At 41.2% G+C, this 17,353-nt stretch overlaps 1 protein-coding gene across 2 annotated transcripts in view; it reads right to left on the bottom strand.

Moving 5' to 3' along the window:
* Positions 1–16,383, bottom strand: part of maml1 (mastermind-like transcriptional coactivator 1) — a 57,069-nt gene extending 40,686 nt beyond the window's left edge. Inside the window, exon 1 of one of the 2 annotated variants that reach the window (XM_060927421.1) lies at positions 14,691–16,383. In XM_060927421.1, coding sequence (XP_060783404.1) covers positions 14,691–15,014 — 324 coding nt within the window. In that variant the 5' untranslated portion in view covers positions 15,015–16,383. The remainder of the gene's footprint in view (positions 1–14,690) is intronic. The other variant, XM_060927420.1, reaches the window with a different exon arrangement.
* Between the last annotated feature and the right edge of the window lie 970 nt (positions 16,384–17,353).

Raw genomic sequence — 17,353 nt, forward strand, 5'->3', positions numbered from 1 at the left:
GTCAAGATTCACACAAGATACGCAATTCACACAAGATACGCAAGACCTTTCTTGACATGTCATGCAGTGTTACCAACATGAAAAACCATTGGATGGGAATACATTCACACAAGATACGCAAGACCTTTCTTGACATGTCATGCAGTGTTACCAACATGAAAAACCATTGGATGGGAATAACTGCACAAGAAATAAGGGTTTTAACAATGTTTTCCCCTGAATATTGTGAATCCTCATTGAATGTCTGACATAATTAACAGTTATTCCAGGAAATGGAGTCGTACATGAGCTGATCGCTGACGAGGTGCGTAGTTGGCTATAAGCCGTGTACGACGAGATTGAGTGGAATAACCGTTTTATTCTATCCACATTCACTGGATTTTGAGAAATGGAGCATTTTAATTTTTTGCAAGTTTAATAAATAAAAACTTTATACAAAATGCTTTATACAATAAACGTAATAGAACGTAAACAAACCATCAAAATGACTGTAGCAATTTGTGAAAAATGCTATAGTAATTCTTGAAAAATAAGATACATTCTTACCATCAAATACTCATCTCATTATCTCTAGCCGCTTTATCCTGTTCTACAGGGTCGCAGGCAAGCTGGAGCCTATCCCAGCTGACTACGGGCGAAAGGCGGGGTACACCCTGGACAAGTCGCCAGGTCATCACAGGGCTGACACATAGACACAGACAACCATTCACACTCACACCTACGGTCAATTTAGAGTCACCAGTTAACCTAACCTGCATGTCTTTGGACTGTGGGGGAAACCGGAGCACCCGGAGGAAACCCACGCGGACATGGGGAGAACATGCAAACTCCGCACAGAAATGCCCTCGCCGGCCACGGGGCTCGAACCCGAACCTTCTTGCTGTGAGGCGACAGCGCTAACCACTACACCACCGTGTCACCCCCATCAAATACTTTTATTCCTTTTTTTTTTTTTTTTTTTTTTTGGGGGGGGGGGGGGAGCTCTCTTTAGGGTTTTTTGGTAGTTGACAAACCAACTTAAAAGGTGCATTACTGCTACCAACTGGGCTAAAGTGTGGAACAGGAATTACTGGGGGGGGGCGCACACAGTGGTGTAATGGTTAGCACTGTTGCCTCACAGCAAGAAGGTTCTGGGTTTGAGCCCAGTGGCCAACATGGGCCTTTGTGTGTGGAGTTTACATGTTCTCCCCGTGTCTGCGTGGGTTTCCTCTGGGTGGTCCAGTTCCCCCCACAGTCCAAAAGACATGCAGGTTAGGTTAACTGGTGACTCTAAATTGACCGAAAGTGTGAATGGGTGTGTGAATGGTCATCTCCATGTGTCAGTCCTACGATGATATGGTGACTTGTCCAGGGTGTACCCCGCCCATAGTCAGCTGGGATAGGCTCCAGCTTGCCCACGACCCTGCACAGGATAAGCAGTTACGGATAATGGATCGATGTTTGTTTCTTTTAAATACTTGATAATTTTGGGCATTTTGTTTGAGTTTTTATTTCGTCCTCTGTTGGTTCAGCAACACGTGCCACCATTTTGTTTTTCTCGACTCACGGTACAGGAGCTGATAGCCTAGTAGTAGCCAATCAGAGGGCATGATTGCTCATATCCAGTCAACGTAGATAGAAGGATAAACCAGTTAATCAAGTCCATCCCTCCTCAGTTATTTTAGACCGAATAAAATCTGAAATGAGAACTGCATTTTCTTACATGACCACTGTATTACACGATGGAGTACATCTTGAAATGCGCACACATTGCAGTAGTGAAAGCAAACACTGTGGTTTACAGCCACATTACGCTTCTATTTAGTGGATTAAAGGATTTCCCCAACTATTTTAAGCAGATAGAGATTTCAAATGAATTGGTCTCAATTAGTTTACTCTATTCTAAAGATGTATACTTTTTTTAATAGAAGTGTCAATTAGATTAAATCAGCAGATTATTAAACTGCACGTAACCGCAGCGAGAATGAAATCGGATTTTCTGTTTAACTCATGAGCCCGACCTGAAAGTGTAACAGTGAGGTTAGAGCTCTAAACTTCCGAGTTTCCCCAAAAGCACTGAAAAAGTAGTCTCTGAACAGGATTAACTTTCCATGGGGTCCTGGGGTAATCTCTTATTTTACAGGTGCTACTCTGGGATTTTATTTCCATCTGGATCAGCCATGCCTGCGTTTTTCTCCGTCCTCCTCTGAGAAAATTACAGGCCAAATTACCTATTGGTTTTCTCAAAACTCAGCGATCTGTCTAAACTTTAGCCTAGACCCCGAAGCCGCCGCCAGGCGCCGCTAAAACCGCCATTTAGAATTTGAGCCGCCGCCAGCCAATAATTTTGTAAGCCAATTTGAGCCGCTATCTAATAAAATTTGGCTGAGCCACTAAGAATTGTGTACATCAAATAATGGGTTTATCCACATCATGAGCTACAAGAAAAGTGACACAAACATGATCAACTGTACACACTAGTAGTAACACAATAGAGACGTATAGGCATACACTGTAGAGATTTAGAACTGATATCACAGCACAGAGAGCCACCACAAGCTTGCCGTTGTGACTACCTGTCTGGCTTCCCACCCCTCACACCGTTACCACGATACACTGGGGAACCCGCCCAGAGCATCAATCGACTCCGATATCGACGAGATGGCTGCATTCTTTGCCGCTGCTGAGGGAAAGTGTAAAGGTATTTTTTGTTTGTTTGTTTCACATACTTCGAGATTGATAAAAAAAAAAAAAAAAAAAAAAAGTACTCCACCACTCTACTTTCATCATAGTAAGATAGCTGCCAGTCCTTCACTGGTCATTGCTAGTGAGAGTAGATAGCTAGATGCCTTCCTCGAACAATCCAGATTAGCTTATTATTAGCATTGAACTACAATCTTGCTAGATTTATATTTACAATGAAGTAAGAGACCAGGGGACCTGTGGTAATTTGCTATTTATTCCCCCCATTTGTTTGATCCGTTCGCCCGGATATATGCCACACAGTGACGTCCAGTATCAGCCATTTGTAGCCATAAACATTTTGGTGGCTGCAGCAGCCATTAAGGTTTTGGCTGAGTCAGCTAGCCAGCCAATAATTTCATCAGCCAGCCATTATCCTGAAAACAAACGGCTTCGGGGTCTACGTTAGCCCCATCCGGATACCCACGTCCATGATTTTCATAGAAAATGTCGCCTTGTGTTGGGGGGGGGGGGACAAAAACAAAAAAAACCTGACTGCTGCTATTTGCCATATTAAGTCTTGTAACTCATGCATCAGCAACCCTCCTCCAGACATTGAACCCTTCTTGAACCTTAACCACACACACGCTTTTCAGGAAGAGAGAATGAATGAATAAATAAATAAATAAATAAATAAATAAATGAAAAGCAAGACCCAGTAGACTGATTAAAGGTGCCATTATAATGCCAACTGCATAAAGCTGTAAAAAATATAAAAATTACTTTTTATACTGGCATATGCACAATATCACCAAATTTTAAACCAGCAAGTCTGCACACCCCCTTCATCTTCTCCATGTATTATTACATTAGACATTCTACAATCGACTGAGTTCCTGTTCTGTCACAAAATTCTACACAAAATAATGACAAAGTGAAAGTAGATTTTTAGAAAATGTGCAATTTTATTTTACTGACAAAATAGGTTATGTAGGGGTTACATATCTGTACACACCCTTAGCTGAATACTTGGTTGATGCACCTTTGGCAGCAATTACAGCTTCAAGGCATCTTGGGAAAGAAGATACAAGTTTGGCACACTTGTTTCTGGACATTTTTGCCCATTCCTCTTGGCAGATCCTTGCAAGCTCCATCACGTTGGATGGGGAGCATCAGTACACAGCTATTTTCAGCCATTTTCAATTGGATTCAGGTCTGGGCTCTGGCTGGGCCACTCAAGGACATTCACAGACTTTCTCCAAAGCCACTCCTTTGTTTTCTTGGCTGTGTGCTTCGGGTCGTTGTCCTGTTGGAAGGTAAACCTTCACCCCGGTAAAACTTGCCCCAGAGAGCTCTGGAGCAAGTTTTTTTCAAGGATCTCTGTGTACTTAGCTACATTCATCTTTCCCTCCATCAGGACTAGTTGCCCCATTCCCACTGCTGAAAAACATCCCCACATCACGATGCTGCCACCACCATGCTTCACTGTAGGGATGGCATTAGCCGGGTGATGAGCGGTGCCTGGTTTCCTCCAGACGCGACGCTTGGTATTCAGGCTGAAGAGTTCAAAGTTGGTTTCATCAGACCAGAGAATCTTGTTTCTCATGGTCAGAGTCCTCTAGGTGCCTTTTGGCAAACTCCAAGTGGGCAGTCATCTGCCTTTTACTAAGGAGTGGCTTCCATCTGGCCACTCTACCATAAAGGCCTGATTTGTGGAGTACTGCCTGGATGGTTGATCTTCTGAAAGGTTCTCCCATCTCCACAAGGATATGCTGGAGCTCTGGCAGAGTGACCCTCGGGTTCCTGCTCACCTCCCTGGCCAAGGCCCGCCTTCCCTTATTGCTCAGTTTGGCCAGGCGGCCAGGTCTAGGAAGATTCTTGGTGGTTCCAAAGTTCTTCCATTTACGAATGATGGTGGCCACTGTGCTCTTTGGGACCTGTAAAGCTGCAGCAATTTTTCTGTACCCTTCTCCAGAGCTATGCCTTGACCCAATCCTGTTTCTGAGGTCTGCAGATAATTCCTTTGACCCCACGGCTTGGAGTTTGCTCTGACATGCACTGTCAACTGTGGGGCCTTATAGGTGTTGCCAATCATGTCCAATCAATTGAATTTATCACAGGTGGACTCCAATTACGTTGTAGAAACATCTTGCGCAGTATCAGTGGAAACAAAATGTACCTTAGCTCTTAGGTGTCATGTCAAAGGGTGTGCACACTTGTGTACATATATTTTACATTTTCATTTTTAATAAATTATCACAAATGTCTAGAAACCTGCTTTCACTGTCATTATGGGCCATTTTGTGTAGAATTTGACAAAAAAAATGAAAATCTATTGTACAGGCATGCCACTAGGGATATCTAAAAAAAATAAATGCGAATGTCAAGCCAGGGGGTGTGGGGGCAGGCTATGCCCCCACTGGGGTGCAGGGGCAACACCCCGCTGGGGGATCTGGGGGCCAAATGGCCCCAGAAGCCAAGACCTTTTCACAGAATTCATAGCACATTTTAAAATTTGAGAAACTTTTAGAATAAAATGCATGAAAACTTTCAAAATTACAAGAACATAATTTTTCACACTTTCAAGAAATCTCATGACCACTGAGGGGTATTTCATCTAACTGGCTCCACTCCTCTGACTAGTGGAGGGCTATTAAAACTTATTAAAAATGGTAATAACGTTTGATAAGTTTATTTTCAGTAAATATTACTGAAACAGGATAGCATTTTTGAAAATTAGTTAATACAAAAACACAAAGTACATTTTTTCATAGCTCATAACTATTATATTGCCGAAAAATTACACATCATAAGTTGGCAGCATGCTTTTTCTTGGGTGGTTCACCGTCTTTAAGAAATGACTGCCTGTCTGATTCAGTCCATGAATCAGCTTGTAAGTTGCACTACTTCTTGCCATGTGAAATGCATCCAAGGCTTTTTTTTTTTTATCTTTAGCTACTTCTTTACACAAGGCTACAAGATCTTCTACATCACTCATGGTCAGAATTTTCTCTGCAGCAAAAGCTAAGATTAAAGCCTGAAAAAATAAGTTTTAAAAGAAGTTAAAAAAAAAACCACAGTACATAACATGTACAATATTTAAATTCGAGAAGCATTAAACCACAACATTAACAGTTTCATGCAAAAGCATATAGGCCTATAGCCTATGAGATTCACTAACTGTTCTATTGTGTATTACGAAGACTCACATGTACACGAAACTACATTTGATTAAACTTAGCCTGCAGTAGATCTAAATATTTAATAAGTTTTATCTGCATAAAATGACTTTAGTAGGTATTTTCATGATTTTGCAGTTGTAAGTAACTCAAAACTAGATCTAAATGTCAAATCAGTAGCATTTCATTCGAAATTTGAAACTTCTCTCGACAATTAGGATATATTCTTTGCATTGTTTGACAGTTAAGAGGAAAGTGCCAAAAACTTTGGCAAAAAGTGGTTTCTTACCTCAATGTGTGCTTTCCTGTCCACAAATGGTGTCAGACGCTTAGACTGTGTAACTGCAGGCTTTTCCGAGGCCTGTAAGTAAACAGGGCTAATGCCATCTGTCAAATGTTTTTGTGCATCTTCCCGGCGACGAATGAAAAAAATTACTCGGCAGTTGATGATTTGACCGCTTTTCATACGGTTTCCGTGCGTGTCCTTTTGTTTTGATATGGTCGACCAGGGCAACGCAACCACGATCAGCACAGTTAGTCTCTGCATCACACAAGACGCACCTGCATTTACCAGCAATGTCAACTTTCCGGTAATATTCGCCCACAGTGGTGTCCATTTCCTTATTGTTATAAACCACTTAACAGTTTTGAACACCATTCCCAATTCCATTTCACTCTGCACCCACTATCAACTTCCCTTGCTCGGTTTTCTTCTTTTTGATCAATAATTTTTGCCACTGTTCAAAATATTCGCTTTCTAACTTCGAAATGCGGTAACCACGTTGTAAACAAGCAAGAACGAGCGACAATATATTCACGTCGCCGATTGGCTACATTACTAACGCTTGACACATTTTCTTCCGATCACAAACCTCGTTACTCACGCATAATCGGAGTCAAGGTCAGTCCGTAAAACACGGAATCTGATGCAAAATAGCAAATATTACATTTGCACATTTACCGCAAGTCAACACCTCTCCCGATTTGAGTATTTTGGCATTTCACAAAATTTTCAAAAATTTATTCAAATCCGCAAATTTTCGCGGATCCGCAACCAAATAGCATGCCCGATTGTAGAATAACGTAATATAACATGGAGGTGAAAGGGGTGTGCAGACTTTCCAGCTTGACTGTGTGTAATTATATATCGTTGCCAGTTCCTTGCAATGTTCATTTTTACTTTTGCAATGCATTTAGGAAACGTGAACCAAATAGCTGCAAGTTTCAACCCTGTCACAACAGGATTGAATTCAATTTTCCCGTCACAACAGCTGACGCCACTGAGTCACCTGACTTGCACTTATGACCAATCACTGATAACCACAGTCCCCCCCCCATGACATTACGTTATAGGCATTTAGCAGACACTCTTATCCAGAGCAACATACAACATACCCAGAGCAGCCTGAAGAGCAGTTGGGGGTTAGGTGTCTTGATCAAGGGTACTTCAGCCATTCCTGTTGGTCCAGGGAATTGAACCAGTGACCTTTTGGCCCCAAAGCTGCTTCTCTAACCATTAGGCCATGGCTTCCATGACCAATCACTTATCACCAATTGAGGTATTTCACCCACGTGACCAAGTCACGTGATGCAGCCATTTTGGACGGCACGCTTAAGTCCTTCAGTGCAAGGCGGTACGAGATGGTGGAGACCTTTGCACATTTTAACAAGAAAGTAAGCTGTGATTAGTGTTAAATTGGATCTGTCTTTTATCACAAACACTGTACCCAGCCTTGGTATGGAGCCAAGGTTGTCGACAGAAGTCAACAGTTTGATGAAGGATGACCCCAGCAGTTTGAAACGGTACAAGGTAGGCTATGTTCACAACACTGTCTTGTTACTCGGGGGATCCGAGATCCCCTGAAACAGACATGAGATCCTTTGAAAACATGATTTGGGAAATGTTTGGGGGGGGGGGGGGGGGGGGGGTGTCTCTAAAATATTGGCAAAATGATGTTTATTGACATAGCAATCGTGTGTAACGGGAAGCATTTGCATATCCGAAGTGTTGTGTTTACATGACAACGACTGCTGCTGCCAGGTTGGTTGTTGAGTAGCCTGACTGTTTTTTTTTTTTCTTGCGTGTGGTATCATTGTTGACGTGAGGTTGTTTTTTGAACATGTCAATGCGGACACGATTTCCCCTGATGAGTTATGACTTCAGACGCGATGCGTGTGTGGACTCCGCGTGATATGTGCATAAGATAGGCTTCTCATGTGTTTGGAGATCCGCGCTCTTTTTTCTTTTTCTTTACTTAATTTCCCTGTTTATTTCTGTGTCCCGTTTCTTTCTAGCCTCTGTTATTGCGTTTTATGTCTGATGTCTGCTACATGCAACCCTAGACAAATTAACACTGCCTTGTTTCACTGCTCAGATGGGTTAACAAACACTGACCCATTTACTTTTTGCTATACATTTTATCAAAATTGCGTTAACTGATAAACTAACCTGAAATGAAATGATCACTGCAAAGTCTGGAGTACTCTGTTGGCTCCCAGTCCTGTCTTTTCACAGCTGTAATCCCTCTTGTCTGGGTCAGTAGTAAACCGGTAGTGATGTGTCGGTCGCGAACGATCCGGTTCAAAGAGCCGGCTCTTTGAAGTGAACGACGGGAGCCAGCTCTTCGGTGGGAGCCGAATTATTTTTTTGTCCTTAGGTGCCTCAGAGAGAGAGAGAGACTTTCACAAAAAAAGTTGCTGTCTGATTGCGTCTTTGTGTTGTCTATTACCATTCAAAGGAAAAAAAGTAGCATGGCGTACGCCTACTTTTTTTTGGTTGATGTCATTCACAGCTGCGAAAATACGAAAATTGGTGTAATGCTTAAAGCTGTGGAGCGCAGGGGAGAGGAGTCTGTGAGGCACCTGAGGAGGGGAAAATCAGCTGTGTATTTTATATTGGTAATATAACACAGTTTTGCATTATGTTTGTGAGAAAATAATTTATTAATTGGCAAGTTTTATTTCTATAGCTAGAACATTGTTACAATGCTATACTTTACAAAGCTTTACAATGGCTACAAAAACTAAAAAATAAAATGGAAAACATCCTATTGATAAAATATAAATAATGTAATTAATTAACTAGTCAATTGCAGCAATTAAATCAAAAATAAAATCTCAGGAGCCGTTTGGGAGTCGAAAGAGCCGGCTCCTTATAGTAAGAAGAGCCAAAAGAGCCGGCTCCCGAAAAAGAGCCGAAATTCCCATCACTAGAAACCGGTAAAAGGAGCGTCCTGCACGCTGTCCCTGTCTGTTGTGGCAGCCCACAGCACAACAAGCAAACACCATGGTTATTTATAGAGTGCTTACTGACAAATTAATCTATTCTAGGTGTCTGTAACACGTTTTTTTTTCAAGCCGGTTCTCCCTCTCTGTCTGCAGCGTTAGTATGTAGCTTGACGTTCAAAATGGCAGACACCGGGGCGTCACGTGACCCTGTGACGTCAGGTGAAATACCTCAATTCTGTGCCCCATGCTCTCATCTCCGTTTTCAACTCTCTTTTTGGAGATATATTTTATAAATATTATAAATGAGTAAACTTGTCCTTCACAGCTACACACCGTTACTACTTTTGTCAGGCATGTAACAATTTACCCAATTCATAGTATTGGCTTCACTATTCAATTTTCCTATAACATTTTTGAAAAATAAATGAAAATCTTATTACCAAAAATTGCAACATTTATTTTCCTATTATCAACTTAAATATTCCTTTTGTTGAATTTCAACTAAAAAAACCTTCATTTTCTTAATAACCAGCAATATTTTTGTAATTATATATTTATATAGATATTTATGAAGTGTATATATATGGTAATTATATATTTATATAAATATTTATGACGTGCATATATATATATTTTTTTGTAATTATATATTTATATAAATATTTATGAAGTGTATATATGGTATGTAGTATAGATTTTTGTAATTATATATTTATATAGATATTCATGAAGTGTATATATTTTTATAGGTGTATTAATGTAGTTTGGATTTCGGGGTAGTGAAAAAGCGGTGGGAAATAAAAAAAAAAAAGTATTGTACTTCTTCCCACTCCTTTTTCGAACAATGTGCAGTGCTTTGTAATATTTTAGCTCTTTATTATTTTATTTTTTTGTCAATTTCTCGTTTTCTTTCTTTTGTATGTACAAATAGTTACTTTTTTTATACATGTTCGAAATAAATAAAAAATAAATTCAAAAAATAAATAAAAAATTTACCCATATTTGTAAAGGCTGGAGTAAAATATGTCTATCAACCAATATATTCCTTTCATTAAAAATTCCTTTAACTTAAAAAAAAAAAAAAAAGCAAATAGGCCTTTTCTTAATAAACTTATGAACACTTGCACGACCACCATTTGCTTCTCTTTTCTTTATCTTTCAGAGTCTGGAAAAAGAGCTCCGATTTCTTGTTAAATCTATTTGTACAGCCAACTGCACAACAGCTCTTTCCCATCTTAGATCTGGCTGGTGGTGGTTGCGGTTGCTTTTTTCTCCACAAAACTGTGTTTGCACTGTGTTGCTTCTGCCTACGGTGAAGTCACATGTATTCCCCCAATTTTACATGATTGCTGTCTAAATAATGCAGTTACAGTGAAGAAAAACTAAGATCACATGGGTATCCTGATACTCATTTCATTTAATCAAATCGTCAAATTTGTATCACCATTTACCGTCACAATATATTGTCACATGCCTACCAAATATGACTTTCCTCAAAGAAAAATTATTCAAGAAATAAACGTTCATCTATTATTGTCTTCTGACAAAACTATCCCATTATATTCCAAATTTACTTCTGTATTCATGCATCTTATTTGCAATCTGATGTGTCAGTGATCATAACGAATAACTAAGTCACCTAGCGACTTCTAGAGCTTGCTTTAGCTACCTTCCTCCTCATTAGTATAATTAAATCTCATCAATTTTAGAATACAATTACAGTTGGAGGACAACTGCATAGTTTTTTGGACTCCGATTTGTTCAGACAATGAGGGATACAGTACCGTGGGGGCTAAACCCAGAAATACACTTGTTACGTTACAACTTGGATAACCTCCACTCTTCCGGGAAGGCTTTCCACTAGATTTGAGTGTGGCTGTGGGGATTTGCACTCATTCAGTTCTAAGAGCATTGCTGAGTTCATAGTATGGTGGTCAGGTATGTATATACTTTTGGCCTTGTAGTGTATATGGCCCGAGCTCTTTTACAATGGACTGAGGCGAAGTGGAAAATTGTCCTGAGGTCTGATGAACCAAAAGTAGAAATTCTTTTTAGAAGTCACGGACACTACGTCCCCCAGGCTAAAGAAGAAAGAGGCCATCCAGTTGTCATCAGTGCACAGCTCAAAAGCCAGCATTTGAGACGGTATGAGGGTGCATTAGTTAGTGCACAGGACATGGAGAGCTTGTACATCTGAGAAGGCATCATTAATGCTGAATGATATATATACACAGTTCAGAGCAATATGCTGCCATCCAGACAAAATCTTTTCCAAGTAAAGCCAGCAAGACAATGCAAAACCACTTTCTGCACATAGTAAAACTGCATGGCTCCGTAGTAAGAGTCTGGGTGCTAAACTGGCCTGCCTGGAGTCCAGACCTGTCTCCCATTTAAAACATTCAGCGCATTATGAATCACAAAATATAATAAAGGAGACCCTAAACTGCTTATAAAATTTCAGTTGTATATCAGGCAAGAATGGGACAACATCTCTTTCAAAACTACAGCAACTGGTCTTTTCAGTTCCCAAATGCTGAGTGCTGTTAAAAGTAGAGGTGATGCAACAGTGGTAAACATGCCCGTCTCAACTTTTCTAAATCATGTTGCTGACATCCAATTCAAAATGAGCATACAGGGTTTCCATGATTTCTAAGTTATGGAATCTTGTTTTTATTTACAGAATACACAGCATCCCAACATTTTTTTTGGTAATTGGGGCTGTATACAGTGGTGCTTGAAAGTTTGTGAACCCTTTAGAACTTTCTATATTTCTGCATAACTCTGATCTAAAACATCAGATTTTCACACAAGTCCCAAAAGTAGATAAAGAGAACCCAGTTAAACAAATGAACAAAAATATTATACTTGGTCATTTATTTATTGAGGAAAATAATCCAATATTACATAGCTGTGAGTAGCAAAAGTATGTGAACCTCTAGGATGAGCAGTTAATTTGAAGGTGAAATTAGAGTCAGGTGTTTTCAATCAATGGGATGACAATCAGGTGTGAGTGGGCACCCTGTTTTATTTAAAGAACAGGGATCTATCAAAGTCTGATCTTCACAACACATGTTTGTGGAAGTGTATCATGGCACAAACAAAGGAGATTTCCAAGGACCTCAGAAAAAGCATTGATGTTCATCAGGCTGGAAAAGGTTACAAAACTATCTCTAAAGAGTTTGGACTCCACCAATCCACAGTCAGACAGACTGTGTACAAATGGAGGAAATTCAAGACCATTGTTACCCTCCCCAGGAGTGGTCGACCAACAAAGATCACTCCAAGAGCAAGGCGTGTAATAGTCGGCGAGATCACAAAGGACCCCAGGGTAACTTCTAAGCAACTAAAGGCCTCTCTCACATTAACATCAGCCAATGTTCATGAGTCCACCATCAGGAGAACACTGAACAACAATGGTGTGCATGGCAGGGTTGCAAGTAGAAAGCCACTGCTCTCCAAAAAGAACATTGCTGCTCGTCTGCAGTTTGCTCAAGATCACGTGGACAAGCCAGAAGGTTATTGGAAAAATGTTTTGTAGACGGATGAGACCAAAATAGAACTTTCTGGTTTAAATGAGAAGTGTTATGTTTGGAGAAAGGAAAACACTGCATTCCAGCATAAGAACCTTATCCCATCTGTGAAACATGATGGTGGTAGTATCATGGTTTGGGCCTGTTTTGCTGCATCTGGGCCAGGACAGCTTGCCATCACTGATGGAACAATTAATTCCAAATTATACCAGCGAATTCTAAAGGAAAATGTCAAGACATCTGTCAATGAACTGAATCTCAAGAGAAGGTGGGTCATGCAGCAAGACAACGACCCTAAGCACACAAGTCGTTCTACCAAAGAATAGTGAAAGAAGAATAAAGTTAATGTTTTGGAATGGCCAAGTCAAAGTCCTGACCTTAATCCAATCGAAATGTTGTGGAAGGACCTGAAGTGAGCAGTTCATGTGAGGAAACCCATCAACATCCCAGAGCTGAAGCTGTTCTGTATGGAGGAATGGACTAAGGCTACATCCACACGACAATGGCAACGAGATGTTATTTAAAAATATATCGTGTCCAAATGGGCAACGATCAGTAAAATATCAGGTCCATATGGCAACGCAACGCTTGCTGAAAACGATGCAATACACATGCCACACCTTTAGGGGCGCTGTAAGACGGTCCCTTCGGAGACACCAGAACAATAGAAGTAAGGACGCATGCGCATAAACTATTATGCGCGAGACTTCATATTAGCCACAAAGTCAGGAAAATCTGTTCGTAAAATTACATTATAATGACCAAATACAATGAAAAGTATTTTTCCAGTCTCACCTGTGAAAGGTAATCCCATGTGATCTCGTTTGGACGGCAAACCTGTTGGTACAGTTAAACGCAGCTAATCTTTATTCTCCGCTTTGACCTATCCAATATGGCGGCGAGGATGATGTATGATTCTACGTGGAAGGCGGCGTCTTTAATGGTCCGGAATAAATTGAATGCTACATGTTGATGGATTAATTTGTTGTTTCTCACCTGTGAAAGGTAATCCCATGTGATCTCGTTTGGACGGTAAACCTGTTGGTCCAGTTAAACGCAGCACATGAATCTTTATTCTCCGCTTTGACCTATCCAATATGGCGGCGAGGATGACGTATGATTCTACGCAGAAGGCGGTGTCTTTAATGGTCCGGAATAAATTGAATGCTATGGATTAATGGATTAATTAATGGATTAATTTGCTCTTCTACGCCCTTTTTGAGGAATGTATTGTCGGACTTAAACCAACATCTGAAGAGATGAGATCGCTCCTTTTTTTCCCCATTTTTGCTGGCGGGATTGACTCTGCCCTAAGGGCAGAGTCTCTCTCTCACTTTGCACATTACACAATAAATATTCACAGTGAAAATATTTTGTAAGCCTGTTTCATGAACCAAGTTATAGGATTTGTTCACAACTCGCATCGAGTTCGTTACACTTCTACCCGGCATGAAGCACTCACAGTCATGTGGTTGTGACGTCATCGTAAACAAATCCGTTCTACTCATCCAGACGACTTCACAACGGCAACGTTGCCAGATCTTTCCACTCTGGAACCCGTTCTCAAAAAGACTGCGTTTTGGGCACCCAAAACGCCGGTGCCGTGTGGACGCCAGGCCGAAACGATAAGCAGTTGTATCGGAGTCACCTGAATCCGTTGCCGTGTGGACAGGGCCTGAAATTCCTCCAAACCGGTGCGCAGGACTGATCAACAGTTCCCGGAAACGTTTAGTTGCAGTTATTGCTGCACCAGATACTGAAAGCAAAAGTTCACATACTTTTGCCACTCACAGAGATGTAATATTGGATCATTTTCCCCAATAAATAAATGACCAAGTATAATATTTTGGCTCATTTGTTTAACTGGGTTCTCTTTATCTACTTTTAGGACTTGTGTGAAAATCTGATGATGTTTTAGGTCATGTTTATGCAGAAACAGAGAAAATTCTAAAGGGCTCACAAACTTTCAAGCACCACTGTAACTCGCCAACAGAAACTTTCAGAGAGTTGGATCGGCATGCACCGGCGTTCAAAGCTCTGATATGGGTATCATATGGTAAAGTGTTCAGATCATCAATGTATCGCTCCTTACCGCGATCAGAGTGCTGTTCCGGCTCTGCTCTCCCGGCGCGCTTCCTCCTCCTCCTCCATCGGCGCTCTCCGCGCTCCCGGTGCCTCTGTGCGCCGCCTGCTCGCTCCCCGTTTGCGGCTGTCGGTGTTTACTGGAGCGCTTGGCTTTGGTCTGCAAGCAGCGCTGGTGCAGGGCGAAAGTTTGCTGCCTCTCGAGTTCGAGGCGCTCCATGGTCGTGCTGTCGTAGCGGCTCTCGCAGCTGTTGTGATGCCGCCGGAAGAGTTCGATGCGCCGCCGGAGCCGCTCCATCACCGCGCTGTGCCGCGACACCACATAATCCGCCATCGCGTTCACCCAGTGGGACCTACTACTATTTCTCTTCAAACTTCAATAACCCTGATTTCAGCTGCCTGCTTGGGGTTTCCCCCCCTCTTCTTTTCCTCTGTTTGCCCCCCCCCTGCCCTTTCACCTTTATTTATTTTACAAAATACACTCAACTGCCTCCATTTTAGTCAATATTTACCAACTAGAGTACTCTAGCACTGCCACCACCACCACAACAACAAGAAGAAACGCGACATTGTTAAAAGTTTAGCGATTTGCCGTTAAATGTCGGGACAGTTTGAGCTCACACACGCCTACACAAATCACAGCAACAAATCAGAAAAAAACAAACCAGAAGTCAGTTTTTCCATCGAAAATGCGCACAAATCCAAGCCACACTGAACCAAGTCGAGATAGCTTACAACACACTAGCTTCGCGTTATTTCTCTCTTTAATGCAGACTTTCCCAACATCCAGGGCATCTCGGTATTTTGTAAAAAAGACATTCAGCCAGCGAGCGGCGGCTTCCAGAGAATTTTACAACCTGAAATCCATCCGAGAGTCCAGTGAGTTTACTGCAGGGAGTTAACACCACGATTACAAGAAGTTGGAAGAAGAGTTTAAAACCTTTGTGCAAAAGTGGACACTCGAGGCTAGCATACAGGTTCATCAAACTACAACCAGTTTTATTTACTAAACTAGCTGACTGGAGGACAGAATGATATTCCCAGCAGTGACAAATTAAAACTTTGTCAGAAAAACAGGTGAAGAAAGTTACACGCCCGGGTCTCTCCGGTCCTGTGATGAGTTTTGGGATTGATAGCGTTTCTGCTCTTGTGAAGACTTTTCTCCAACTTACAGCCGAATAAACTCAGTCAAACTTTCAACATTTCTGATATAAACAGCCGTGTCGTGTACAAGCCGAAAATTAAAAAAAAAAAAAAAAAAAAACACTCCTCAGCCATTAAAAATTACAGTACAAACTTCTTTACTTTTACAACTTTTTTTTAAATAGCTAGCAGGCTAACAGCTGATCTGTATTAAATCTATAGTAGATAGTACCACAGGACTGAGCAAAGCTACGGATGTAGCTAAGCTAGCGCTAACTAGCCTTAATAACAAAGCATGTTGGAGAATAAATAAATCACTTTCACCGTCAGCGAGCACTAAAAGTTCCTCCCAGCACAAAACAACCAGCAGCGACCCCGTATCTAATAAAGGAAGCGAAAAGAAAACCGCAACAGCAAACAAATAAACTCTACTCTCACTCTGCTGTTTCTATTGTTTTCCAGTGTACAAGCAGCTCGCCGTCGCCATCTTGTAACAAGTTTTTTTTTTCTTTCTTTTTTTTCAGAAAAGCGTCACGGGTTGCACGCTTTCTCCGCCCTCTTTCTGTGATGAGCAGCACAACAGCCAATCAGAATATGGTATCTCAGTGACGTCAGACAGCCTCGGAAAAAAACATTCCACTATCGTAGGAAACGAAACGCACGAGCGACTGTCACGCAGTTTCTCTGAGTTTCCAGTGAGTGTGATCAGGCCCGCTACTGGGGTGCTTTATATAATATCATATAATACAATACATGGTTTGTGTGAAACAAAAATAGATTTTTTTTTCATGAAAGAGAAAAAAAACCCTTTTTGTAATCTTAGATTAATATACAAATAGTACATACATGTCAACCTATACGGAATGTCCGTATTTTATACGGATTTGATTCAATAAACGTAGTATACGGGCGTATAAATAAAGTTATACGGATTCTTTAAAAAAACTTGAATATTTATTTAGAGCTATAATCAATTCCCATGATGATAAAAGAGCGCATAACATTTACAAAGTACTGTACACCACAGACAGCCAGTAAAGAGTCTTATGAAATCGCGCGTTATCTTGTGGTAGCGAGACTTCATTCCACTTTTGATCATGCGCACACCGCATTGCGAGAATCCCGCCAACCGTAAAGTCTATTGAGGTATTTCACCTGACGTCACAGGGTCACGTGACGCCCCGGTGTCCGCCATTTTGGACGGCAAACTAGCTAATGTCAACAACAGTAGCTGGTATGTTACTGTAGCAATGTTTACGTTCAGTCATTTGGATGACTGTTAAAACCTTTCAGTCTCAAGTTTTTCCTTTACTGGATTTACTAGTTTACTGAGCCAGCCAACCCCGGAGCGCTCGCCAGCCAGCCCCGGAGCACTAGCTAGCTAGCTAGCGCCAGCCAGCCAGCCCCGGAGCGTGCTCAGTAAACTAGTAAATACAGTAAAGGAAAAACTTATAACGGGCCATGTCTCAACAGACTAAGAAGTTATTTCAATGACATTTAATAACATTTTGTTTATCCTGAGGACCGAAT

The sequence above is a fragment of the Neoarius graeffei genome, chromosome 8 (assembly GCF_027579695.1).
Source record: "Neoarius graeffei isolate fNeoGra1 chromosome 8, fNeoGra1.pri, whole genome shotgun sequence".
NCBI lineage: Eukaryota > Metazoa > Chordata > Actinopteri > Siluriformes > Ariidae > Neoarius > Neoarius graeffei.